The 27,833-nt window shown below is 37.0% G+C and overlaps 1 protein-coding gene across 1 annotated transcript; it reads left to right on the plus strand.

Moving 5' to 3' along the window:
• Positions 1–16,083: 16,083 nt before the first annotated feature.
• Positions 16,084–25,890, plus strand: LOC136847762 (alpha-(1,3)-fucosyltransferase C-like). The gene is made up of 5 exons (XM_067119645.1): positions 16,084–16,293; positions 16,466–16,684; positions 18,284–18,462; positions 23,195–23,312; positions 24,593–25,890. The coding sequence occupies exons 1-5, from the start codon at positions 16,223–16,225 to the stop codon at positions 24,816–24,818; spliced, it is 813 nt and encodes a 270-aa protein (XP_066975746.1). The 5' UTR covers positions 16,084–16,222; the 3' UTR covers positions 24,819–25,890.
• The last annotated feature ends 1,943 nt before the right edge of the window (positions 25,891–27,833 follow it).

The raw sequence follows: 27,833 nt of genomic DNA on the forward strand, positions 1-27,833 counted from the left end.
ACAGTGATTACTGTACACAGTTCGTACTTGAATGAATTTCTGGGCAACTTAAAAATGGAGAATCGGTGAAGTTTATTTCACCTATGCTTTTATTGTTACCCAAAACTTAGTCATCATTTTTATTGCTTTGAAACATTAAAACGTTAGTGTTTCGAGGGCCCTAGTACCATAAGAATATGTGGTAATTAAGATGTTTCTTGAGAGTTGTCTTGGCACGAAATTGGAGGGTAGTACTAAGAGTAACGTCTAGACTCTGATTAACACCTAATTCATAGCGTAAGATGTAAATAATTCTACACTGCCCGAATATGTATGTAAATGTTATTCCAAATGCATGTATGCACGTGTATATATAGTTTTTTACCTTGGTCTTTTTTCCCCTTTTTCCTTTGAACTGCTGAGTGCCAGAAGGATGAGAGCCCTCAGGTTTTCAGCAAGTCCATAGGGATGAGGTTGCTAGCCCATGCTTGACTCTGATACCATTTACAGTTGGGCCGAATGATGGGCTGGCCAGGGATTGAACCACAGACCTGGGGTATGAGAGACAAGTGCTCTACCATTGGTAAAGAGATCTCGTCACTGAAGTCGGAGGTCGTTGCTGTCAGTATGAGAATCCACTCGGTGACAACCACTTAATAATTCCTCTTCGGTATTATTTCCAAGGTAGAGCGAATTGGCTATTAAACGACGTTTGTAGCTTAGTGTTTGTGAATGTTAAAAATGTCACTATGATGTGATAAAATTCCCCCACCACCACCCCCGCACACGCGCGCGCACGCACACACACACATATATATGTATATACGTAAACATGCATATATTTACTTATATATTTGTATTATGTATGTTTACATGTGTATATATATAATTATACATACACACAGATGTGTATACATATATACGTATATCATCACCGCGCACTTCCAATGTAAATTTAAAGCGTCAGCAACTTCAAAAGAAATTTGCTGTGATTAATTTTAAAACATCATGAAAATGGTTTTTGTGAGGCTAATTGGAAGGTCTGTCAACAGAACCCGGTCTAAGTGGTTCATGGTTTCAACATCGTCCACTTCATCCTTCGTATCCTCAGCTGCGAACTCTTCTGATGTACTGCCAGAGTGCCTCTGCCCCTCTGGCATTAGTTCCACCAAGTGCCTACAGTGGTCTCATGATAGGGTTCGTAGCACCCTTTTCCTAAGGATCTCCATCTCTCCAGTGGCACAGGAAGGCGATTACTTGGAAATTACTTTTAATTAAGGATCTAATTAAGTGGAACTTCCCCATGGCGTGAGATTCTTGATGAAATTAATTATGGACGAAAGCATGGACGCCTCATCTTCCTGCGAGTGGTTCTTGCCATTGTTTCGGTCGTTGGACGGATTCTTGTTACCTCCTCCAACGAAGCTGGTCCGGTATGTTTGTTTGTTTGTTAATATGCCCGCTTGCCTATTTGTTTGTGTGGGTACGCCAAGACTTGTGCCTTTGTATTTACGAAAACTTAACGAAAGATTTGTCTAGTAGGTGGCAACAGGTGATTATAATTTGGTTTAGAGCTGGACTGATCTCGATAAGGAACTGTTCGAAGGAAGCCAATTGAAAGGTTTGTTTTCTCCGAACACTGCTGTTGCTTTATCCTTTGTTAACGAGAAATTTCGCTGTTGTAATTAGATGTCACTTTACGAAAATATATTGTCTTCTGTCGATTCTAGACAAAATTTTTCATACTTTGATTTATATAAAAAAAATAATTCTTGTCAAGATTTTGGGTGCTGAAAATTTATTCTCGTGTTAAGTAATGTGGCGCTGGGAAAACCGTGACGTGTTTAACAGCACACTGTCTGAATTTTACATCCATCAAGTCATGTTGTGGCCCTCGTCATAAACAGACATAAAAATTAATTTTGATCTTGCCCATTTATTTTATGGTTCCTTCGTTGCAATGAAATATTTGTGTTTGGAGGTAGGTACACCAGTTTCTAGTAATTTCTCGTTCATGCAATAAAAGAAATAATAATCAAGATCTTTACTATGAACGTGACCTTTGGCCTTGCCAACGAGAAAAGAATTCCACATGTATCGCCACAGCAGCAAATTGATCACCCTGAGCTGGTTTTTCTCTCAAGTTCATCTTGTCGAAAATGTCTCCTAAAGTTTAGTTCCATCACGTTTCACCGGCATTTAATCATTCAAGATAAAGCATGCAACTGGCAACAAGGGTAAAAACATAACATCCTCTTCTAATTTCGATGACGTAGAGAGAGAGAGAGAGAGAGAGAGAGAGAGAGAGAGAGAGAGAGAGAGAGAGTAAGCATACTTTTACTCGTGACTATACGACGAAAGTTAATAAACGGCCTACGTAAATCCTCCTTGATGATGTGACCCATTCTGTTTTCATTTGCAAGATTCTTTGATGAAAGATCATAATGGAAAAAAATAGCTTAGGGCTGGTTATCTCATTTTCTGGAATAACAGCCTTTGAGTCGCCATGAAACATGATTATATTTTAAAGATTCAAGTCCAAATAGCCTTCATCTTTCGTTCGTTTTTGTAGTCTCTGAAAGAATTTGTAATCTGTAACGCCACCCACTTTCTGCCTTAATTTATCTGATGTATATATATCACTCGGTATTATATTTAAACCCATGCTTATAACTTGGTGTTTTGTTATTACCGTATTTGTATTGATTTTGCTTTTTTTTTTCTTTTATCAATTTGAACCTTAGATCGCATTAGCTTTATTATCAATTGTTATTGAAGCTTAATTTGTCCTTATGCTAACAGTGGCCCTTGTTCCTAGCAATGCACTGGCCCTCCTGGCTTATTCGTTACGATTATACGCCATCCAGACCGTAGAGGTCTTCCAGAATCTATTAAAAACAGTATTTAGCCGTTCATTTCCAGTCATTTGGTCCTTCCCCAGGTCAGCTGATATGTAAAGAAATTATGTTTGTTACCTGTCCTTTTTAGAACTATTAGTCGAGTAATTTGCCTTAAGTATTACCTCAGTCTGGGATTACTGCTAATTTATATAATTGTAAGTTAATTGGTCGTCAAAGAACGAGCCACAATTGCTGCAAATATTCACTTAAAGGATAGCAGACTAGCTTAACATGGGCAGGCGTAAATCAGCACCACTTCCCCATACATTTGTTAACATTCTTTTCATCATTGTAGTAATTATGACTTAATAGTATTTCTTATAGAATGCCTTACTTATCTTGATATTCTTAACGTTAGGTCATCAGGTCCATGTCGTCCCCATAATTCTCGCAGAGATAAACGCTCACTCATCCGCACACACCCTTAAAATTTTAGATGAGAATCGTTGCTTTCAAAATGCATTTTTTTATAATACCTGATGCTCATTGAAACATGAAATTTGGAGCAACCCATCGTATTAGGGATGGTAAAAAAATGAGGAAATCATGTCCCCTTAATTTTTTTTTATATGGTTTTTAATAAAACATGGCTTTCCAGTCAAAAATAGACTATTCCCTTAAACTGAGTATAATATACTATTCTGAGCCGGCTAATCACGAGTTATATATGTGCAATTAAAATATTCTGCATACCTTTGTCATACATCCGGATACGCTTGATATCTTACAGATTGAGAATTATAATTGATCCACCCATATTGCTAATTTTTCATTCAGGTGTTGACATCTATTATATAGAAAAAATTCCGTAAAATCCTTTCCACCCAGATTTAGAAAAGCAATCTGATTCAACTTGAATCTAATTAATCAGCCGTTACCTTCCTATGGCTTCTAACACAAGATTTTCAGTTATCCATGCAGTACCTTATTTTAGATACGTATTAGACAGGCAGCGAGGCAAACTTAAAAGCAAACAGACCAACAAATAAGCAAAGAGATATTAGATGAAATACACAAACCTTGCCAAAGTTTGTTAGCAGAGGTAAAAAAAAAAAAAAATTGTTTCTATCAAAATGAGCGCCTGGCGCTACTCGATCAGTCTCTAAATGGCTGATAGATGGCAGATTCTCTATGGAATCTAATACTAGCGCTTCCAAGTAATTAATGGATAAAGAGTGACATTCATTTGTATTAGTGTGATGAAGGGTTAAAAAATTGATGAGTTTATGGCTGAGTTGTAATTAGAAATTTGGTATGTAAGGGTGCCTGCTGAATTATTTGGTTTTAATGATTATTATTAGCTTTAAACGATGTAAACAAACTATATAAACACTGATCCATTTTGAAGTCAGAAATCACGCACTTTACTCAGTCAGGCACTGCAAACTTAACTTCATACAGAAATTGTTTTAGGGCATTATTAATCAAAGAGCTCTGAGTTATACGACTCGGAAATGTGGAAGATTCAGTTTAAATCTTAATCATCCAAAATGGCAGTTATTTTTATAATGGCAACTTTGTTGAAGATATGAGATAAACGAAACAGGATTATTACGACTCTGTGTACAAACACGAGTTCCTCTTCTGTCCTTCGACATTATTATGTCGATTCAAATATCTTTCGTAACTGGTCTGCTGAATGATTGCACAACTCAATAAGAACTGAAATAAAATTTAACGACGGGAGGTCATGGTCACCCATGTTTTGTTCAGCCTTCAAAATTGCAATGTTTCAGATGCATGCCCATTCCTCAAGTTCTCATTCAATGACCCCACGCGACTACAGCAGTTTCCTTCATCGAATCTACAAAGCCATCATTTATTGTTAATACTGAATAGATTTTATCAAATATCTGAGTGGTGCCAAGAAATCTCTCCCTAGCCTGATCTCGAAACTGAAACAGAATTGCAATGGTGAAAACATTGTGAAAGAACTTACTGCATTTGAAGTTTCAGAGATTCCATTCTTTAAATCTGACTTTATTGACTGTTTTTACTGTCTTTTCGATATTTTCCATTATTTGAGATATCACTTTCTGTCTTTCAGGGTTTAAAGCCGCAGCTGCCTTTTGAGCTCACGCACAATTGAAGAAATGCAAGAGCGCAAAGGAATGCCTGTCAAAATTTAATAATGGAACATATACACATACATCCATTTTTATATATATAGATTATCATTATTATTATTATTATTATTATTTCATGTCTGACTTATAGTAAGTGGGATGAACATTTTTGAAAGAATCGGATAAATGATGATTTTACATAGCTGGAGGAAAGTATTTGCAAGAAAAATTCTGTGCTGTCAAAGAATCATTCTCTCTCTCTCTCTCTCTCGTTTGCTTACTATGTACAATTTTTCTCTGTAAATAAATGTATTTCTCTCTCTCTCATTCATATCTTGCTCACAATTTTCTTTAAATTAACGTCATCCCATCTCTCTCCGTTCTCTCTCTACTCTCTCTCTCTCTCGTTTTGTGGCTTAACTTGCCCCCAAACTGAAGTCTCCCAACTGAAGGAAGAAGAAGAAGAAGAAAGAGAAGAAAACACACCATGCCAGCTGATTTCTAACTGAGTCCCACATTTTCAACAAGAAGAAGAGAAGAGAAGAAGAAGAAGGAAGAAAATCAAAAATTCTCATTCCGCTCGTGGCTCTGGCGTCGATCAAACCCCAGGTAGTATCACTATAGTCCATTCCGAGATATCAAAGACTGCATAATAACGTCTGCCCACTTCTCTCGCTGTGCAGTATATTGCAATGCAATGCCCACTCAATATCGGCGCGAAAATATACTGGCTGGAAGACAGCATGCACTAATGATAACAACGCAGGAAGAATGTGTCTTGAGACAATCGGGTTTGTGCTACTCAAAATGCGCTTTAAGTCAGGTGGCATCAAATGAACTCGACCAAGGTCATGTGTATCGGGACGTGATTTCACTCTTATGTTGAAATTCAGGCTCTGAAAACATTCATTATGTTCAGTTTTCGAAACATTGAATGAGGTCGCCTAAAGGCACCTCAGCGACTTTGTCCACTGCCCTTTCAGTGAACTCGTGGTCGAACCACTGGCGCAATAGTTCTTGCTCGGAGCTCCAACCTCTCGACTGTTCTGGCAAATGCTATGGCTCAGTGATTCTGCGTTAGTCACTGCCGCGACCATGAAAATCTGGCTTTGTTTGTTTGGTTAGCTAAAGTTCTGCTTTTCAGTAAGTAAAGGCCACCCCCAGTAACATGCAGTGGCTCCATTCAACTCTTTATCGCCAATAAATGAAAATTTTCGAAGTGCCCGATCGCGCAAAATGGGCCAGCAAGCCAACTGGAAGACCATCAACTGAATTGAGAAAATAACAGTGAGCCCACGAAGGCCACACTGGTCTGGAAGGAGGACGACAGGCTGGGTGAATCATTTCAGAAGCCAAAAGAATCGACATTGACACCAACTGTTTACCTGTTGAAGTGTGATAGTGCATCAAGCATATGGATAGATCAGCTTTGAGGTGATATTTTTATTTTCTGTGTTTTCATTGTTTGAAGGCCCCAGTGGCGCAATTTTACGATTGGCGTGGTCTAAAACTGCGTTGTTCTGGTATTAAGTGGTTTGATGAGAAACCGTGGATGAATAACGTATTTACAAGATGACGGCAACGGAAAGGTATGAATACTGTCATTCCCAACGGCTGCACGATATCTCCTTTTAAGTGAACATGCATTATTCGAGAATCAGAGACCTGTGGTGCACTAGCAAACGAGGTGATGACTATAAAAAAAACAATGAGACGTTTCCAGGCAAGTCATTTAAGCGTTTCTACTGAATAAGAAGATTTTGTCTGAAAATCAGAAGTGTTGATATCATTTGCTAGTCTGAATATTTAACTATAAATGAGACAATGAGAGGAAGCTGATAAACATGAGTTGATTGACTTTACAATCTCTTACGATCTGACATGTTTAACTATAACATAACAAAATATTGATTAAAAATCATCTGCTATAGCTACAGGATCAGTGTGCTACATGTTCAAGTGACTTGAAAGCTTTAGTTTGAATATTGATAATTCAGGTTCCTTACTCATGTTACCTCACATTTAGAGAAAATTCTTTTAACCAACAGTGTCTTTTCTTCTTCTTAGTCAACACTGCTGTGATAACACTATTTCTCCACAGCAGTTGTGTCAACATTTGAATCTGATACATTTTGGTTTAAATTCTTAAATCAACCTTTCTGAAATCTCATTGCATCTTTGTCGTGTCATGCAGGCTTTGCTACTTCACTGTCAGCTAACAGTGTTCAAGCCATTCGCAAAAATGTGTTGGCTACAGGCCTGACAGTAACGTCGTCATTAACTCTGCGTTGGCAGAAGTCACTTCGGAAAGGAGTTTACGAGTCATTCTGGAGGCTGGTTTAACTGAACAACAATGTTCTGAACTGTGAAAGATGCTATGCCTCGACTATCAACAGTTATTCGGTGCATTCTGATCACCAACTGGTACAGGCATAAACATCGAAATGTGCAACAGCGAATACTGTTAATAATAATAAGACAGAAAATTGAGGAAAACAGTTAGCTGCAGTTGATTTTGTTGCCAACTTATTCAAGCGGAAGAGCACAATGTGTTCCCAATCTGTATTTGGCGACGAGGGATATGACTTACAAATGAGGAGGCCTTACTAGATATTATAAATACTCCGCAGGCCGGCGTAGTGCTGTTCAACGATGACAAAAGTATTATACAATTATCACTCAAATCCTAAATGCGCATGACTCTCATTCAAATCCACTGCCTGCTAGCGAATGTTGCAGAACCAACAAGCGGCGTATGCTCGCGCCAAACACGATCCCTTATACATGATATCAACATTCTTATCATTTATTAAAACCGACCTGTCGGAAAGAAGTTTACCTGTTCAGCGACCAGTCTGTTGGGTATCATGATGGAAGAGATAAACCTTTATTGCTGTTTTAATCTTGTTTTGTGATCACCTCCTGCACCTAAACATGTCCCGCGATTAGCTTTGGCAGTAATGTTTATGACGAATTCGACAGATTATCGAAGAACGGCGGCGTATTCTTCTGTGAGTGGCTGCCATTGCGACTGTAAAATGTGGGTGGCTACTCATATCCCTAAGGCTGAAGGAGCTGTGTTTGTTCCATGATGATCACCTCAACAAAGTATTTCTTTCTTGCCTGGCCTTCTTCTTCTTCCGCTCTGTGTGTTAACAAGAAATAACTAAATAATTTGAAAGACACGGCGGCCATTTTAATGGCTCAAGTCATATCGAATATAGGTGCCTTGCTTCCTTTCCGTGGTAAATGTTTCTTTTCGCTGATAACGGCATCTTGTGAATGCTGCAGAGAATAACAGTACCTAACGACTCATATGTGTCCCCGAATGACTTATGTCATTGAAAGAAAGGTGTTTAGGATGATATTCCTTTGTCTGATGATCCCCAGCCTGTGAAGGAGCCGACTTCACCATTGACACTGCAGATACGCTCACAATCAGCTACGTCTAAACTGCTGAACTGTTTGATCATGCCATTATTGCTCTCAGGCTGCAAGTTGATACCGTTAGTGTTTATCATTTCATGAATAACGGATACGCTGTGTGCTCGTAATCTTCGTTCGTCGAACTTTGGCTGTTTCAAGTCATCTAATTATCTTTTTCCAGGTAACAATGGCGAGCTATGTGATGCGGTCTTACGTAATTTTCAGGCTCCAACATGTTTGCTTTCCTTTATGGTTCGGAGCTGAGCGCCAGATTTTCCGTCGAATGTGCTGAACGCTAACCAAGTGTATCTCCCAAATCACAGATGGAAGAACAATACAGTAGATGCTGTGAAAGTACTGCGGTACGATAACGGCAAAGGTGCTCACCTTCTCGTCATTCGATGATTGATCGTGACGCGGCAGCTGAAACAGTTCGACCAATTCGTTTACAGATGGCGATGTTCAATTCTCATATTGCTAATCTCTGACGTATTTCGGTCGTTGTTTAGCGCCAGTCGTTACATTCCATTATGTGATTCATTTTCTTTGTAACCTAGGCGCTGACGCTCTGCTGTGCCAGTGGAGAACTCCCCGAAATGAATTTAAGACGAGTTTATTAGAAAGATGACATTATAGTGTGAGAATTTGTTTGGAAGTCTGTAGTGTTTCAGGGAAATTTGCCGTGAGTACTGACTGAAACTATATGTAATGATGTCGCTGGCCGTCTAACATATTGTACTGAGCATGCGCGAGCGCAGGAAAACTTCAATTAAAATTATGACTAACTCTATAGCGTTAAAATAATAAGCAACGCTAAACTCTCGTGCCTTGCTCACTAAGATCAGAAGATTCACGAATGTCAAAAATGCTGAAAGCATCCAATGCTCAGATGTCGAAACATTCCTGTTTGTTATGTGGCGATCTGGCAGGTACCCCACCCCATAAACTGATTCCTCCCATTATTTGAATAGAAAACAACCATTTCCTTCTTTTCGACAAGAGAGAGAAAGAGAGAGAGGAGAGAGAGAGAGTTATCTTCGCATTACACCGCAAAACTTTGTTTCATACTCACAACCTTTTGGATGGTGGCTTTTCATGGCTTCATTTCAGCAGAGAGAGAGATAGAGGAGTTACAAGTAGTTACAAGGATTAGGATGTCTCAAGACTTTTTAGTCCATCCGGAGACATCATGTACTCACTTATCTCTAGGAGCAGGTTTACACTGTTCATTCACAGTGTTCTAGTGATTTTGTCTAACTCTTTAAACTCTTCCTAGTTACTGTTGCAGTTGACAACTTCTGGTGGCAGTTTATTCCATGTGTCACATCTTGTATGTGAAGAAGTTCCCACAATGAGATGTGTTGTGTCTCTTCAGTTCTAGTTTCCATCCATTATTTCTTGTCTGGTTTTCTTTTAATGTGAAGAGGTTACTATCTACTTTTATTATGCCTTTCAGTATTTTGAATGTTTCTATGAGTTGTCCTCGCAATCGTCGTGTTTCTAAGCCATACCACTCTAGATGTTCAGTCATTCACTTCTTCGAAAAACAGCATTGGAAAATGGGGAACTAACAAATTGAATGCAGCTGAAGCAGCGAATACGATAATGACTGTTTGAAAGAGGATAACCTACATTATTATTGTCATTATTACCTAGTAACGTAATTAAAAAAGTAATACGCTCCCTACGTTCCGAGAATTTCGATAAATTGTTAAGTAACACGAGGACAAGCCATGTAGTAGGCTAGTAATCGACAATAAATGCAAATGCACAAGCTCCCGTTACTATCTGTAAGTATGGGCTATAGGTCCAATCTCAACTAGCAACGCTTCGACACTTACGACGACCCTTAGCAATATGGTATGAGACACATGGGTCATGATGAAGACCAAGAAACCAACAGTCACAGAGAGGATTTGAAACAAGAAGATTCCAAAGAAACTAATATATATTAATAGAGAGGTGTTGAAAACCGACAAGTTTTATAATAAACCGAGGTAAAATGACCGATGCAGCAGTCTCCCTCAGAACAATAACCTAAGTAATGACCAATTATTTCAGTCAACTATCTCATATAAAAATCAGGTTAGATGATGGACTTTAGCCTGCAGGCGACCTGTACTACAGGATATATTCTAACCATAAAAATGTTTGCACAAAATGTTCCCTCATCTGCTTAAATAACAAACCAGAAAAAAGCGTGATGTAAATATGATGCAAGTTTTTTTACATAGCATCTTTTCTGGCGGTTTGTATATATTCGAGGAAGTACGGATGAAATTATATATGCTATTCGGGCATTTTTTCTCACTTATGCAATTCCTGTTGAAGTCAATGACATTGTTCGCAGATACTACCTTGTTATCGAGACTTTGAATCAGTCTATACTTCTTTTTCTCTTAAGGCAAGTTTCTCAGGAACAAGGAAAATTGGTTCACATCTCTTTCCATTTACCTATTCTAGTTAATGGACCGTTTCCTCGCTCACTGGAAACATCTTCAGGACTAAATTACAAATTGACACACAAGTTTTTTGTTAGTACATGCAGACTTTGCGGCTACACCTAAAATTTTAAGCATGACGTCACTAGGTACAGAATTTCTATTGGTCAGCAGGTCTCATGGTCTTGCTGGTAGTCTGTGTGGCAGCAAGGGCATCCCTGGTGCTCCGTAGGAAATGCTCTATGCCGCGTCTCGGGCATGGGCAAGGGCGTGAGTCTTTTCTCTGGCCGATTGTCTTGATTAGCAAAGGGCGTGGGCAAAAGCACGATTCCTGTCTCTGGCCAATAGTCTTGCCCTTGCTGCAACACAGACCACCAGCAAGACAATGAGACCTTCTGACCAATAGAAATTCAGTACCCAATGATGTCATATTTAAAATTTCAGTAGTAGCCGCAAAGTCCGCATGTAATAATAAAACCTTGTATGTCAATTTGTAATTTAACTCTGAAGACGTCAATGATGAGGGGGAAACGGTCCGTCGACTATAATATAAATATATAAAAAAGTTAATAATTTTTCCTTATTCCTGAGAAGCTTTCCTGAAGAGAAAAAGAAGTATAGGCTGATTCAAAGTCTTGATAAGATAGTATCTGTGAACAATGCCGCTGACTTAAATGGGAATTACACACACACACACACACACACACACATATATATATATATATATATATATATATATATATATATATATATATATATATATATATATATTTCATGATGTTGCCTTGTAATATGTATATCACCCCATAGGTTTGATATATTTATTCTTCTGTTATAATGTATTATGTGTAATGATAATAATTGTTGAAGCATCACATGTAGTGTAATGTCAGATCTGAAAAGAATTAGTGATTTGGGTAACTTAACGGTGTAATTTAAAATTGGTAATAAGTTTTAGTGGTAACGTAGTATGTGATCGTGCATTTTGTCCCATAGCAACAAGTGTTCTGTACTTGTGATTTTGTATGGCGTGTTTTGGTACAGTTATTGTCGCAGCAGATAACTAGTTAACAAGCAAGGGAATGGCAATCGAGTCTGTAAAAGCTTTGTCCCATAAGAGAAAAAGACGAATGATTTCGCAATGTTTCATGTACTGTTCTGAAAACCAACTCCCTGGCTTCCATTACCCTTCACAGTCTCATTTTTGCTTCCTTTCACTTTCACTTGACCCTTCTTTCAAAGTTTTTCACCAATCTCTGAGTTTCTCTTCACTTATTATTATCTGCAAATATAGGCCATGCCTTACCCCATTTAAGGCGCCTTTGTCAGACGTGTGCTTTCCCTGACTCCTCCTATCACTTTGTCCATTAAGATACCTGGGATAACCAACACACTAGTCTGGTGAATAAAGACTTTTCTACCAACCATTTGCTCTACCGTCTGCATAATCTAAAACAACCTACGCATTCATCTGATAAATTCTTTTATTTCATGTAATAGTATTTCCTAAACCAAACAGCATCAACTAGTCTTGTTGTGAGCGTTCTCTAGGCCGTACGTCACATAGCTCAAACTTCTCATACAGCAGTTTCATAGCAAACATTTCCTCTATACAACCTCTTACTTCTTGACTTGTTGAACTCCACCTAGCTTTTATAACCAATTTGTCTCTGATATAGATACACCTCCACATGCTAAACCCAACAATACACGCTCCCAATATATTAAGTTAAGGTGTCTCTACAGTTCTTCCTGTTCAGTCCAGTGCATTTTCTTTTTTAAGACAAAACGATAACCACATCATAAGTAGCGGCACAGAACGGAACAATCTTCACAAATCAAAAAGTTAGGAAAAAACTGACGAATTAAAATATGCCTGAAGTCGCGTGTATGACGAAAATTAATCATGAGACTAACAAATACTGAACTTCCGTCAGATTTAAGAAAAAGAAATATTGCAAGTAGCTTGTTTTAACCCTTTATTGAATCAGTCACTGACCATAAAAAAAAGCTTTATTAAAAGCAGCGCGTATGCAGGTTGAACACAGGTTTTCCAAAAAATGTTTCACGCGATTGTTTCCTCGCTGGAAACAATTTATCGCCTTAGTGCCTTCCAATAATTAACTCAGTAAAAGTTGGGGAGATTGTGTAAGCGGGGCGGGGCGGGGAATGTATGCCGTCGGTCTCGAGGGTGGGACTGGGATTGGACCTGGAGGGATGCAAAAAGAGAGAGAGAGAGAGAGAGAGAGAGAGAGAGAGAGAGAGACGTTGGCTGGATGGGAAGGGAGGAGGACAGAATATGGAATGACGCCGTGGCCTCCCTCCTAAAATTAACGCCGCACTTTCCCTTTACGTTAAGGTTATGTAAGCTTTAACAAAAGATTTCATCAACAGGTGCAAGAACATACGAAAGTTTGCTTTACGTTCTTGAATAAAGGAAATTGCGCGACTCGTCCAAGGTTTCTTCCAGTCAAGTTTTATCAATAATCTTTTCAAGTTGCTTAGCTTTATCTTTCTTTCTTTCAAGGAAGAGTTTGGATTTTTAAAAACTGCAGATCATAATAAGTAGCTAGACGGAAAACAGTACAGAATTTTCTTGTGTTCTGGAGACTTAAACCGGTATGGTAGAAAGCGAATGAAATTCCTGCCAAATTTAATCAAAACAACGTTTACGGCCATAGTAGTACACCAGGATTCTCCCTGAAGTCAACGAGAGAGAGAGAGAGAGAATGTCAAGCATGCATCGTAACTTTAATTTTATTAAATTTTAGAAAAGTGTTGTGAAGCTTTAACTGTAAATGTTTGAATACTTGTCAAATTAAAGAAGAGCAGTCAGAGGAAATGGAAATTAAATCTAGCCCTTCTGAAAAAATGAACTAGTCTTGCCCAACTATATTTAGCTGAAATTTTGACAGTTTCGTAAAGTGATTAAACAATATATGATACTTGTCCAAGCATTATGGGATTTATCTACAATACTTTGTTAATAGTTTAAACTGACAATTTCGACAAGAGACGAAATATATTAACTCAGAAGTTTACACAGTACAATATCATCTCTAGAGGAAACGCTATGAATTCTCAGCTTTTAAGTATTTTGTAAAACCTGTTCTTATTTCTAACGTCCGAAAATTAAATCGATCTGGGTATTTGCCAAAGGAATATTTTCCAAGCGCTAATAAAGTAGATGCATTTAGGATGTCAGTAATGATTACTTTAAAATTTCTGAACCCTCTGCCTACCATTAAAAATAACTGTAATTGTAAAATATTTTTCGAGTAGATTTCAGTTCCTATACATTTATGTCATGATCCATGCGGGATATTAGTTGCTCCTGGACTGTAGCCATTCTTAATGGATCTCCGCTCTGAGTATGCATATGCAGTTGTGTTCGTGTATAGGCGTGTAACACGATCAGCATCTTTCAAATCTTCACAGCAAGCCTGTTTTGGAATTTCAGATACCATCACACAAGCTCCGAGGAATTAAAGATGGCTGGTTGCCCATCTTGGCGTTGCAACTTTACCAGGAACCAAATACATCTGAAGTCAGCTGACGCCATTGTCTTTTCAAGCACAATGTAAGTTTGTCATAATATCATAACTCTGTGATCCAAATGTAGCTAATGAGGTTTTCAAAGCCGTACAGAGATATTCATTCCGAATGTACATGAAGTGGAGTGATAATATTGCTTGTTCTCACTGAATTACCGATATTGCCTTACTGGTGGTGAGAACGGCACAGACGCGTTCCCTGAAAATTTATTATGCCTCTCTTGACCTAAGGACTCAATTGTGTCCCTGGAAGTTTGTCTACTAGGTAGAGTTGCAGATAGGATAGATAAGAGTATAAGACTAGCAGCCTCATGTCAAAAAACTTGCTGACATACAAGAGCCACCATCTTAAATGGAAAAGGCGAACAACGAAAGAAAATTTAATTGTCTGAGCATGAGTAACTAAAATACTAATACTCATATTATATGGAAATGTATCAGTTTCTTATTTTCTTGCTTTCATTAATTCATCTGGATTAATTTTTTAGGTAAAAGATATAGGTGTTTCTGGAGAGTCCAAAAATTTCCTTTAATGCTGTAACTAGTCATACAGCCTTGGAAATATAGCACTGTGATAATCACTGTAATGAAAAGAATCACCGTGAACTTGTACTACACGTTTTTATAAATTTCTCCATGTCCTTAGTTTACAATTATCCCAAGGCTAACTGATATAACACCGATTTTAAGAAGGTATTACATCCGTGGAAATTAGTTTGTTATAAAAAAACTGTAATAGGGTACGAAGGGAAAAAGGTAAATTAATTTATGCATGCAAGACATGAATATAAAAACTGTCAACACACTTGAAGATACACAAATTAAATGTTGCACTGGAGAAGAAAAATATGAAAACAACTAAATCAAAAGTTTGTTTTATAACTTTCCAATTCATTTAAAGTAAGGGGCGTTGGAACAGGCAGCCCAATATCCTCTCGGTACGAGAAACAGTATTTATTCAAGGTGTCTCCACAACCAAAGAAGCCATTAAGTGAACTGCAGCCGGAGGAGCAAATCAGAGAACTTCAAAATTCCCTTCACGGATACCCGTTATAGCAATCTCCTTCGACGCCAATATCTACAGAAAGAAGCCGCATTTCTAGAACAAAAAGAGACACTTGTCGTTGGACAATTCGAATGCACTAAAATCTCCAGGATATGACCTTCAACAGTGGAACTACACACCAACAGATCCCCACCAGCCACGGGTTCTTCCCACACTGCTGTCAAGCAGTAAAAATTGGTCTTCTGTTAAACCATAAAAATCGCAAACTGAGATAAGAAAGCTCAGAATTGTAGCATTCACCAATGATAATGATTTCAGTAATTTGTCAGTAAATAATACTCATTTTAATAAATGAAAAGGAAAATAATATTGCTACTGCTGTTATTGTTAGTGGTTCAAAACAGATGAAATTTATTTTTATTTGGTGCTTAGTCCTTTAACCTGTTTAATTCCCATTTTTAGGTTTCCTTTATTTCTAGTCTTATCTTATACACATAACTGCCCACTTCTGATAAAAAGAATTTAAGTCTGGCAGCTTTGGGAGTAAGTTTTATTCAAAGTGCCAGGAAGCAGACTTACCATTATTAACTCTTGCCCAAAGTCAGTTGACAAGAGCTGTAATCCATTATTCTACTAAAGTGTGTGTCACCAGATGCTACGGGCAAGAAGAGGTACATCTATTTCATCAGTTTCCTTTTCTGACAGGGTTAGTCGCAACCATATACCAAAATTTCGTAAGCCAAATCAAAAATGGGCATGGGCTAACGTTGAATCCCCAAGAGCCTCCCCAGCAAGGATTGCAAACAAGAAGCTTAGAAGCCATCATTTACAGTCTTACTTCAACTGGACGATGACTTACCATTCGAACTCCGATATAACAGCTTTCTACGGTTACTTCCTTAGCAAAGGAGACAAGACAATGTAAGTAAACGCTCCTACGAGATTTCTTACAAAGCTTACAAGATAAAGTTTGATTTGCTTGTATTCATTCTTGGGGTACTTTAAATCGCAAAAGCTGAGTTATGAAAGCTCCTCTTGTACAGAATTACTACTTAATTTCTTTCTAGTTCCACATTTTTTTCCCTAACACCAGGCCTGTTCGCCCCAATCTAATGTCAGAGCATCCAAAAGCCATGATAGAATACTTGAGAAGACGTAAACTGAACACAACTCTTGAGGATATTATGGGACCCTCCTGGAAGGAGTTTGTCCAACGGCCAAAGCTGGTAGCATGGATGTCTGGACACTGCGGGACATACTCAAAAAGGGAGCAGTACGTCGAAGAGCTGGCTAAATACGTGCCCTTGGACAAGTAGGATTTCCTTCAAATTCTCGTACCATTTAGTTGTTTAAGAGACGATGTATTTCTACTTTAAAGTACTGCCTACCACTCCCTTAGTGTCTCTTACAATTTGGTATTACTGCTATGTAATGTACTTCTGACAATTTGGTATTACTGCTATGTAATGTATTTTTGTGTTTGTGCACAAGATATTTTCTCTTCTGTGCTTTTCACTTGTCCGCATATGGGCGTTCTGTTTTGCGTAACCTTGACTTACAGTTTCTTGGCCTTGTAGTATCTTAACCATCAAAATCCTGATCGGATTAATTTACGTGTTCAGTAATTTTCAAGCACATGAATTGTGTACACTGAAGTTATACAACTCTTGATAGTAAGAGACAATTATATTCATGATCTCAAGTTCAAAATATTTTGAAACTATAATCACAACGAAACTGGGCCCATTTTAAATTATTTCTCTCATGCACACACAAACACATACACACACACACAATCTGAAATAGAAAAACAGAAGCTTAGAGGCCAGTAGACTCGGAAGGACCTTAAGTATTAATAGAGCGCATCAAAAAGACCATTTCTTCTTGGAACGGAAAGACCATAACATTTCAAACTGACAAGGAATCCACACTCATTTAAGACAGCCTTTTTCACGAGCAATATGAACTGCATCTCATTTCCAAAGAAAGATTCGAAGTTGATGTTTATGAATGTAAATCTGGATGACAGATGCCCATATCATGTGTAAAGAGTAACCTCAATAAAACAGCAATTTGAATAGTCACATCAGATACGAGGGGATTAACATATCATTCTACACTGTTATTTAATTTATGGCTCATGACTTCATACTGGTATGAGCTCAGATTCAGAAAGAAAATTAAACTGATATTCTTTTTTATGTTGTTGAAGATATGAGTTCTCAGTTCTTTTTTGAATAAGAGCTGTACCTATAAACTCATACTTGTATTTTAATAACTTACATTTTTACCTAATTAAATTTTCTATCAATTTGTTCACTTTTACTTTTCTCATAACTGATCTCTTCTTTCCATTTTTTTCTATTAGCTTCTGTTACAAATGAACACCATATTCTTTGGAAGCTTGAATTTCAAGTCAATGGCCCATGTGGGGTTGTTCCATTTGAATAGGATTCATGTTCCGAATAATAATAATAATAATGTTACACAAACAAGGAATTGCCAAAATACTGTTAAACTAAATAGGCTATAAATAATTACAAGCAAAATAGTCAATGCTCAGTAATTAGCTAAAAGAAAACTAGGTGACCCTTTAGCAGATAAGTAATAAGTTGAATACATATGAAACCCCAAAGTTTCTGTTTTATGTACGTTGTATTTTTCAGTACCTGAACGTAATCACTGCTGGAATTTAATTAAGGAAAGCGTTAGCCTCGAGATATGCATAATAAAAATGCCTTCCTCAAGATTTGAAAATGAGATCAGATAATGTTTGCGTTTTGAACCTTAATTTTCTAATGATTTCTAATTGAATTCATGTAAAATAATGTTTTATCAACTCAATTATTCAGGAGATTGAGCAGGATCATTTTAAAGACCTACTTAACGCACAACTGAATAACAACTACAGGTATGGCCATTGTGGGCGCCGATCCTGCCAACCCGCTTTAAATGATGGATGCTGGAAGATGATTTTGGGCCCTCAGTACCTCTTCTACCTGTCCTTTGAGAATAACCTCTGTGATGAATATATAACAGAGAAATTATATTTACCACTGAAGTACAACTTGGTTCCAGTTGTGTGGGGAGGTAAGCATAAATAATTATTCCAACTTTTCTTAGTCAAGAAAATTTAAGTACATCAGATTCGTAAAAATCTCATTATTTCACAAACATCATTTCTGGAAACACTCTCCGTTTTGAGAACCTAGAATCCGAATAAGAGATGGATGGAGAAAGTTTCCCTTTCAATTTGAGCAATAAAGGTGAGCAACAATATATATATATATATATATATATATATATATATATATATATATATATATATATATATATATATATATATATATATATATCCAATACAGCACGAAGGAACGTGTGCTTGAGAATCACTAAGTCCACGTCGGAAGGTGAGTGAAAACCGGATCTTTGAACAAGTACTTTCGTAGTTTATTCTACATTTTCAAGTTCACACAGAGTACAAAAGAAGTTGACAGAGATTTATATACAAAAACAGAAGGTGGGGACGGCGTTACAGTTTGTTAATCTGGGCAGCATGTTCTTTAAACAAAAAAGACAGGGACAAAGGGTCAAGGGATAATCCAGGGTGGAGATTAAAATTCCTGGTGGAAGTAGCTTCAATGAAGACAGTCTCTAGCTGATTTTTTTTCCGATGGTCGTTGACCTTGTAGATAACCATTGACTTATCCCAGTTCATCCCATGGCCTGTCTTAAGCCAATGATCCACAATGCCATTATTTGATAAGCCTCTTGAAATGGCATATTTGTGTTGGGAGCTTCTTACTTTTAGTCTAATAGTCCTTTTGGTGTTTGACCAATATAAATCTTATTACATTCTTTACACGGATTCTGTATACAATATTGTTTGAATTGGGTGGGCTATTCTTAATTAGTTTATTTCTCAAAATATTATTATATTTAAATACTAAGTTAATATCAATAGTTTTTAAAATGGGCACTACAGAAATGAAATTAGGATGAAAAATGGTAAACAGAGAATATTCTTAAGTTCATTGTTAACACTGGTTGGACTATAATATGTCTTTTTTGCTTTACTTTTACAGTTCTAAAAAATATGGAGGGTAACATATTGAATCTCCTATTTTATCAATAATTTTAAACTCCTCTTCCCAAAATTCAGGACTACAAACTCTAAGAGCTCTAACATACATATTGGAAAATTTTGACACCTTAATTTGTTTAGCATGGTTAGAGTAAAAATTAATAAATGACAAATTATTCGTCGGTTTCCTATATACTTTAAAACAAAAATTGGTGTTATTTCTAATAACTAAGACATCCAGAAATGGTATACAATTAGTTTCTTCTTATACTATTGTGAATTTTATGGATGGCACAAGATTATTAATTGTTTGCAAGAAATCAGGAATAATTACATTTTCTTTAATACACAAACAATCATCTACATATCTAACCAAAAACACCTTAGAGAAGAGATTCCTTGGAATAAGTTTAGGCCCAAAGAATTCCATCTAAATATCAGACAAAAGTGGCGAAAGAGGGTTCCCCATAGCCATACCAAATATTTGTTCATAAAAATTACCATAGAGACAATTGTGTAACAAAAGACAGATAATTAACTTAATTAGATTCGGTTGCCAGTTGGAACTAGGTTACTGAATATTTTGTTTTACTCTGGAACAAATGAATTAAATGACCCCATTGATCAACCACCTAGTCCAACCAATAAAATCTATTAATGTGAAGAAATCTACATGAGCCAATAACAGCTCCCCAATTCGTCCCCCTTCGGACACAATGATATTTCCCCCACTTTAGGTTATAACGCAACAGCTGACACTCTAGTAATGTTCTTAGAAGTGGTTCCCTAGTACTTTACGGCTATTCCTCCTCCAAACAAAGGTATGACCAGGTTCCAAGTGTGCCAGACTGTTACTTAGACGTCCTCTCAACTACTATGAGATTCAGGGCCTCTGTAACACGGTTTTTTCGCAATAACTTTTTATCTATACATTTCATAAATATAACGCTTATTCAGAATGCACAATATATCTACCCCTAAATTTTGACTGTATTCTGCATTACGTAGGTTGAATAAATTTGGTACTTATAATGTAAAAGTTACTTTTTTTGAAGACGGGCCAACTTACTCAGAGAAAAGGTTTCGAACGCACTCGTTACATAACTTATGACAGCATTTCTTCCCTCTTTCCCGGTGGATGATTGGCTATACGTAACGAAGGCTAGACCTCTGGCAACAATGACATAAAAATTTAAATACAAGCAAAGCAGTACACCTTTATGAACTCTGAAACCCCTCCACTGATAATTGACATAATGAACAAACCAACAAAATATGTTAATAAATACAAAAACACTTCGATTATTAGTCTAACTCCCAAAACAAGTTTCCTAAGAAATTACAGTCTACTTTATAGGTCACAATCAGATTGACAAGATGTAGGGAATAGTTGGTAATTTTCAAAACCATAGTAGACAAGCTAGATTTGATAACTGCTATATCCAATGCCAAGCAATTTTTATTTATTGGCTATCTACCTATTTACTGAAAAAAAAAAAAAATTGCCGGTACCGTATTTTGACTTTAAACCTTCACCAATAATTATCGTCAGAATGATGACTTCATGAGGCTCCACCCACTTTGGCCTCGTTATAATTCAGGATAACACTGAAGGCTATCATGGGCATTGTTGGATTAGAAAATTTAACTTCTGGCTATAAAAACTCATTTCTCGAGTAGTTATAAGAAGTGCTAAATGATCCTCAAGGATCCCAGCAGTTGGCCTAAACGTTTAATTCATGTATATTACTGCTATTACTACTGTTGCGGCACTACTGCTACAGTAGTATTACTACGCTAGCACAGATACCCCACCCACATCTATGTATCGTTCTGCCATTCATAAAGTCTTTGTCATGTTTTTTCACTGTGCAATAAGCCATGGCCTCCTCAGAAATTAAGTTTAACATTAGATGATAGCTTATTTCATTAAGCTAACAAATTATGGCAACTGGGTATGTCATTGCCGATGTTGAAGCTAAAGATAAAGAAAAAAAATTATATCAGATGATCCGTTGGTCTGCTGGAGATTTTAGCACATATAAGCTTGTACTTACTTTGGATAAAAATCATATTTTAACAAAAAATAGTTATATAAAGACTGTTTACATACAACCTCTCTCTTTCTCTCTCTCTTGGTGGCATAGTGAATAGTTAATGGAAATGTTCAAAATCCTGAATGACATTACAAGTATTATAATCGCGTTACTCTAAATACAAATCAGACCATAACCACTGGATTTAAACTAGAAACTGAATAATTACCTATTCAGGCTATAGTAAGTATGGCCACGGGCTTTCTCTTGACTGTATAAAGTTGCAAGTCGTAAGACAAATGCAGTTTTGCAACCCCGGGGACAATTCCAAATCCTGTTAGCCATTCTTGACTGCTATGGGTTTCAGAGCCGATGGAACAAGGTGAATGAGTTTCTGTCTAGTGGATGGGCAGGGCAACATTTCGTCAAACGGTGTTTACCTTGCTTACGTAATGAATGTTTTTCGACTCTTGGCTCGTAATCATTGGTCGTGGCGTCGACTAGATAATTTTTACTCTACAAAAATTAAAACTATCGGGTTTAGGTTATTGATAATGCTGACAAAATTTGTGTGTGGTTGTAAAATATACATATGTCAACTTTCAGCTACATCCGATGCTTTGATAAGGAGCAAAGTCCAAAAAACCGTGTTACAGAGGCCCTGAATCTCATAGTAATCCTTAATTAATGCAAGGGGTGTATCTCAAATTGAGAATATCATGTTAACACCATGGAGGATACCTTATGCAATCTCACTAGGCAACACTAATTGTACTTCATAAAATCGACTTCATGAAGGGGATATGGTTTCACCAGGATTCTTTAGTCAATGACTGAGAAGAGAGAAATTAAACCAGAAATACAGTGGGAGAGATAGCAGAAGAACGGCGAATAATTGTCATCTTCAGACTTACCTTCCACAGATTACTTGCGCACACTTGCATCTGACGCCCGGGGTCCGTAGACACGGTTATCGTCTGTTCCACTAAGTTAGAAAAGACAAAAGAAAGACAGCGGGAGATATATATATATATATATATATATATATATATATATATATATATATATATATATATATATATATATATATATATATATATATACATACATACACATGCAATGCTACTAACTTGAAGAATACGCCAGGTCACTGAAGCTATCTCCATAAGCCGCTGGAGAGCTTACAAGTTCTTTCCACTCTGGTGTATATTGTGTATTCTGATTTCTAGTTTGTTTCACGACCGTACCGCTAATATTTTTCTATGATCTTATCTATAATATTTCTCCACTGACCTTATCGGTTACCTTTCCCCATGACCTCACTTACGACTGCTCCCCAAGAAATCATCTATGACTTCCTCTCGGTGTAATTCTTTATATAACATCAAAATGTTAAACTGATAGGTAGTTAGGACCCTACAAGGAAGTAACTTTAATTCACTTAAAATTTATAATACAAGAAATGGTTTGCTTTTTAGTTTATAACCTCCAACGGTCAATTGAAAATATTCATTGATATTTGTTATTCATTAATATGTCTTATGGTGACCTCTTATTAGACAGGTTACCAGGCTGAGAAAATAATCTGGCAAAATAGGTTGTTTGGGTGAATGAGGAAAAATTAGTTTATGAAGGACTTGAATTCAGGGCAGGAAAACATCTTTTGCTCCTTATTTGTGCAAGGATTTCATAACAATTCCAGGATCTGACTACGATCGATTCCTGCCTCCTGGATCGTATATCAATGGCCGTCACTACCATCCGAAGGACTTAGCCTCGCTCCTGCTGAGTTTGCAGAATGACCCCGTAGCATATGGAAGGTAAGATATTAATGAAAACTACCGTAACACCACATTCTGGGTGGAGTTATTTGTTTACTGCAATATTTGAAATCCTATTCTTCTCTAAGATTTGACAGTTAGAAGACATAGCGTCGAAGCTTGCAACGAAAGGACCATGAAAGCGTGGGAAAGCTCCAAAATCCGAAGTTAATCACTGGAATGCCTCTACACAAAAGTGAGAGAGAGAGAGAGAGAGAGAGAGAGAGAGAGAGAGAAACTGACTTTGCTCGCGTGACAGTGCACCTAGTCAGAAACCCTATACAAAATTTTTATTATGAATATTTTCAGAGGAGGTGTACATGCCTCATATATATGTACATACACACTTAACATATATATATGTATATATATATATATATATATATATATATATATATATATATATATATATATATATATATATATATATATATATATATATATTCTCCCGACGTAAAGCTGTGTGCTTGCAACTCGAAAGACAAGTTTGAATCATACTTAAGAGCTACAATTCGCTTCTCTCTCTCTCTCTCTCTACCCACACACACACACAAACACGTGTGGTGTGCGTGTGTGTGTGTGTGTGTGTGTAATTGCTGTGGCCACAATGATCTGTTACTTTCTCGGTTTAATTGTGGTCAAGTGTTTAACATTCACTACAATCTGACATTTCGAGTGCGGGTCCGAATCATTTCACAGTCGTCTGAGTTTCTTTATTTGGATCATAGGCCTTGTTGTGATAAGCGTATCCCAAAAGAGTGAAGCGGTCGAGAAGTTAAGAAAGCCATTGTGGCTCGATTAGATATATAAATAGATATATGAGAGACAGACAGATTGATAGATAGATATTCTATGTGTAGCGTAAAGGACCTGATTAACAATTATTAATTTCTCCAACGGCAAAGTTTTTATTTTGTTATTATTATTACTATCACCAATGGTTATGTTCGTAAAGTTTATATATTATCACGTAACAAGCATCCACGTTAACTTAGAAAACATTCCCATAGAACTAATATTTAATCATACCGCCACAAAGCGATAAACGCTCTTTTAAACCAGACAAGAAGTCTGCATGTGTATAAAACAAGAGTGAATACCACACTGCTCTCCTATCAGATTCCTTTCGTTTCAGTTCCCTGGCATTATGTTTACTATTTTTTCAAAGAACATTCTACTTTTTTACAGAAATTCATCTTTTAAACTGAAATCCACAATGATACTATTACCGTATCCCCATCATTATAAGTCTCTAATAAAAATTCAACTTTACACCGCAGATATCACGTCTGGCGCGGGTTTTGGACAGCACATGTGGGAGGGAGCATGTGCGAGCTCTGCCATAAGTTACACACCGAAAAAGGCACTAAGAATTATCAAGATATTCCAAAATGGAGGATACAAAACGACCACTGCATCAATATCCGGAAGTCGCTGTTTACAAACAGCAAAGACCCAGATTATTGGAAGAGGGTGATAAGCCCTCTGAAGCCGGACACTCCGTAATTCTTTCTTTTATGTTGGCATCCACAGGTATTACTATAATAGACCCCCGAGGCCTGAAAAGCAGATTCTAATATTCTGGATCCACTTGACGCTATTAGGTTCTTTTTGTAAATAAAAATGAGGTACGACGTGATAAATGTGAAGTTTTGCTAGGCAGGCTGATGCTTAACGACTGCAGATTACCTTCAGCCCAGTTGTTATAATCTGAACGTTATGAGGAATATTATACAGGAAGCTACGCGTATATAGTGCGTGGAAGTATGTTCCTAAGCTCTAACAACAGAAAATCATTAAATAAGATATATTTCTTAACATCAACACCTTTAAAACATACGCTATTTCTCCCTTCAAGAAAAACACGTGCTTATGTTTATCCATATGCTCAAAACACGTATGAGTTTTTCTTTCTGTTTCTCTTTTTATAAATCCTTCAGAGCAAACATTTCATTGCTGGTGTGTCATCTTTCATTATGTATGGAGAATTTCTCGCTAGTACTGTAAGTCTTTGGCATTTGATTTAACAGCTCCATTAAAACTACGAACAGCTGACATTTTTTCCATATGTGCATACATCTCCCATTAAAAAGCTTGAAATATTATACAAACTTTCAGAAATTATGGAAATATAATCACTGTACACTTGTGAGCGCAGAATTTTATAGCATTACTTTCTTACCGGTACGAGTATTACTGACCTGTTGCTGTTGTAAGGCACAAAAGCCGTGTACAGTAGTTCCTTGAAGTGTCATCATATGTAAATACAAAAAAATACAAAAGTAGGGTATATTATGCTAACATTATTATCATTATTTCTATATTACTTCCTGAAGGTTATCTCTATATCCATAGTTTATTCCTCCTCCTACTACAATAAAATATTTGAAAAGTGGACTTATCTAGACTTCAAGGTACCCCATACTAGTAATTGATACAATTAGGAGGTAAGAAAATGTTTTCCTACTCTAAATCGTAAGAAGATCGCTATTTGTATGTCCGTGACGTTCTCACTCGCGTGCGCGCCCAAACACCTGTGCTGAGAGAGAGAGAGAGAGAGAGAGAGAGAGAGAGAGAGAGAGAGCAGGTAACGTTAAGCTCTTATCAACCATCTTTTAATCTACTATCCTTTAAAAACGTAAGCCTACTTACAACACTACATCGCTTTAACTTCATTTATCATTTTACGTTTAGCGCACGCGACGATTTTCAGTTTACCAAATAAATGAAGAGTGCTGGAGAGTACTCTGAAGCAAAGGGCTATATCATTAACACTTCTATGTCAATACTGTTTCATTGAGGACGATCACTGACACTCTGATTCATTAAGCGAACTATAAACGTTGAAAAATCTTTGGATTAATTTCAGGCGACTTGGAATTAGTACTTGATACATTATTCACATTGCAAATAGTTTGTAAGAAGCAAAATAACGATTGAGTGGCTGGTACCTTGAGGTACTACTGCGGCGCTTGCTGTTAATCACAGGATGGTCAATAAAGTAGTGGTGGTTCATACGTTGTTACTTCCATGGCAAGCGGTACCCAAAGGTTGAAATACTTCAGTAGCTTGGAGCAGCCATTAGTAACCATGGCTCAGTACTCAGACATTCACTAAGCATCTAAGCAAGTTGAAGTTAAAATTTGTGTACAAACTAATACTGAAATCTTTGTAAAGATGAAATCAATACTGATTTATGAAAATAAACAATTGTACATGAAAATCTTTGTAAAGGAGATGAAATCAATACTGATTTATGAAAATGAACAATTGTAAATGAATTCCGGTCGAAATGACAAAGCTCTGGCCCTTGAGAACAAAGCTTCGTTTTAGTGGACCAAATATGCTTAACCATGGTATTAAGTACATCTACTATTCCTCCTTTATTATTCAACTGTTAACCAATCCTAAGGACAAAGTTGAGTTACTTCATAAGGCCTTTTAGGCCAAGCAGTCTTGTGTTGATGTTTCCTTGTTTTACTGAACCACTTCGCCTTAAATTTCTTTAAAGTTCTCTTGATATACAAACGATTCTAAATAACCTATTGGGTACTGGTGACGAGTATCCAGATAAGTTCTGCCATTATTTTCTTTAGATCTCTACGATTACTTCTAAAGTGTGGACATTTTATGATTCATATTTTGTGAATAGGATTTCTCTAGGTGAGCGAAAATTATGTGACACGGCAGCAGTTATCAAAGGCTGAATAATGCTAACAACAATTACAGGTAGATCTCTATTATTCCAATATCTCTAAGGGACCTCAAATGTCCATCTTTCTGCTCTTGCATTATTACCTGAATCCTAGAAACATTTAGGAAATAACCTGGTACTTATGATGCCTTTTTATTATCAAGTACTGGAGTTACACTCAAGACAGGTTCGACACTACGGAGTGTTTCACACTCGATGAAACCAAAGACTTGACATGGCATAGGATGCTCATACAAAGTGTATGTTATTCTTGATCTCCAGAGTGACGATACTAGAGTAATGAGAGTGAAATCTTAGTAAAATGCCGATGGTGCCCGACAACTTGTAAAAGAATTACAAAAAATTAAATTCTTAAAATTTGATACATCCTCTATCCAGATGAATTAGTTCACGGTCAGCAGTCATCACGAAAAACCATAAAAGGAATAAAATATGAAATAAACAGTAACAAAAATCAATTATATAATGATTCACAACTATCCAAAGTGAGCTTAATCTAACTGGCCTCATTAGGGCTGATGACTTCTTTCCAGGCATCTGGATTCTCATGGTCCATAAACAAATTATTTGGCACCTGAAAACACCGGTCGCTTTTCATCCTCCAAGCTGGAATGTCAGTGTAATGTTTAGGTTCCATGTCAGTGTGTAATTTGTGACACAGCTCGCACATACTTCCTCCCAACTTCAGATCCCAAAAACCTCTCCACAAATGGTACCTGGAATAAGTGCAGGATGTAAGGGTGACGACAAACTGAAATATTTTAAGTTACAGTAAAAGTGTCTACCTAATGAGTAATGGTTCCCTA

The sequence above is a fragment of the Macrobrachium rosenbergii genome, chromosome 17, assembly GCF_040412425.1.
Source record: "Macrobrachium rosenbergii isolate ZJJX-2024 chromosome 17, ASM4041242v1, whole genome shotgun sequence".
NCBI classification, from domain to species: Eukaryota; Metazoa; Arthropoda; class Malacostraca; order Decapoda; family Palaemonidae; genus Macrobrachium; species Macrobrachium rosenbergii.

Coding starts and splice junctions, on each gene's coding strand:
- LOC136847762 (XM_067119645.1), top strand. CDS start 16,223: ATGACTTACCATTCGAACTCCGATATAACAGCTTTCTACGGTTACTTC. Junction 16,294..16,465: donor AGCAAAGGAGACAAGACAAT/GTAAGTAAACGC, acceptor CCCTAACACCAG/GCCTGTTCGCCCCAATCTAA. Junction 18,463..23,194: donor GGTTCCAGTTGTGTGGGGAG/GTAAGCATAAAT, acceptor TAACAATTCCAG/GATCTGACTACGATCGATTC.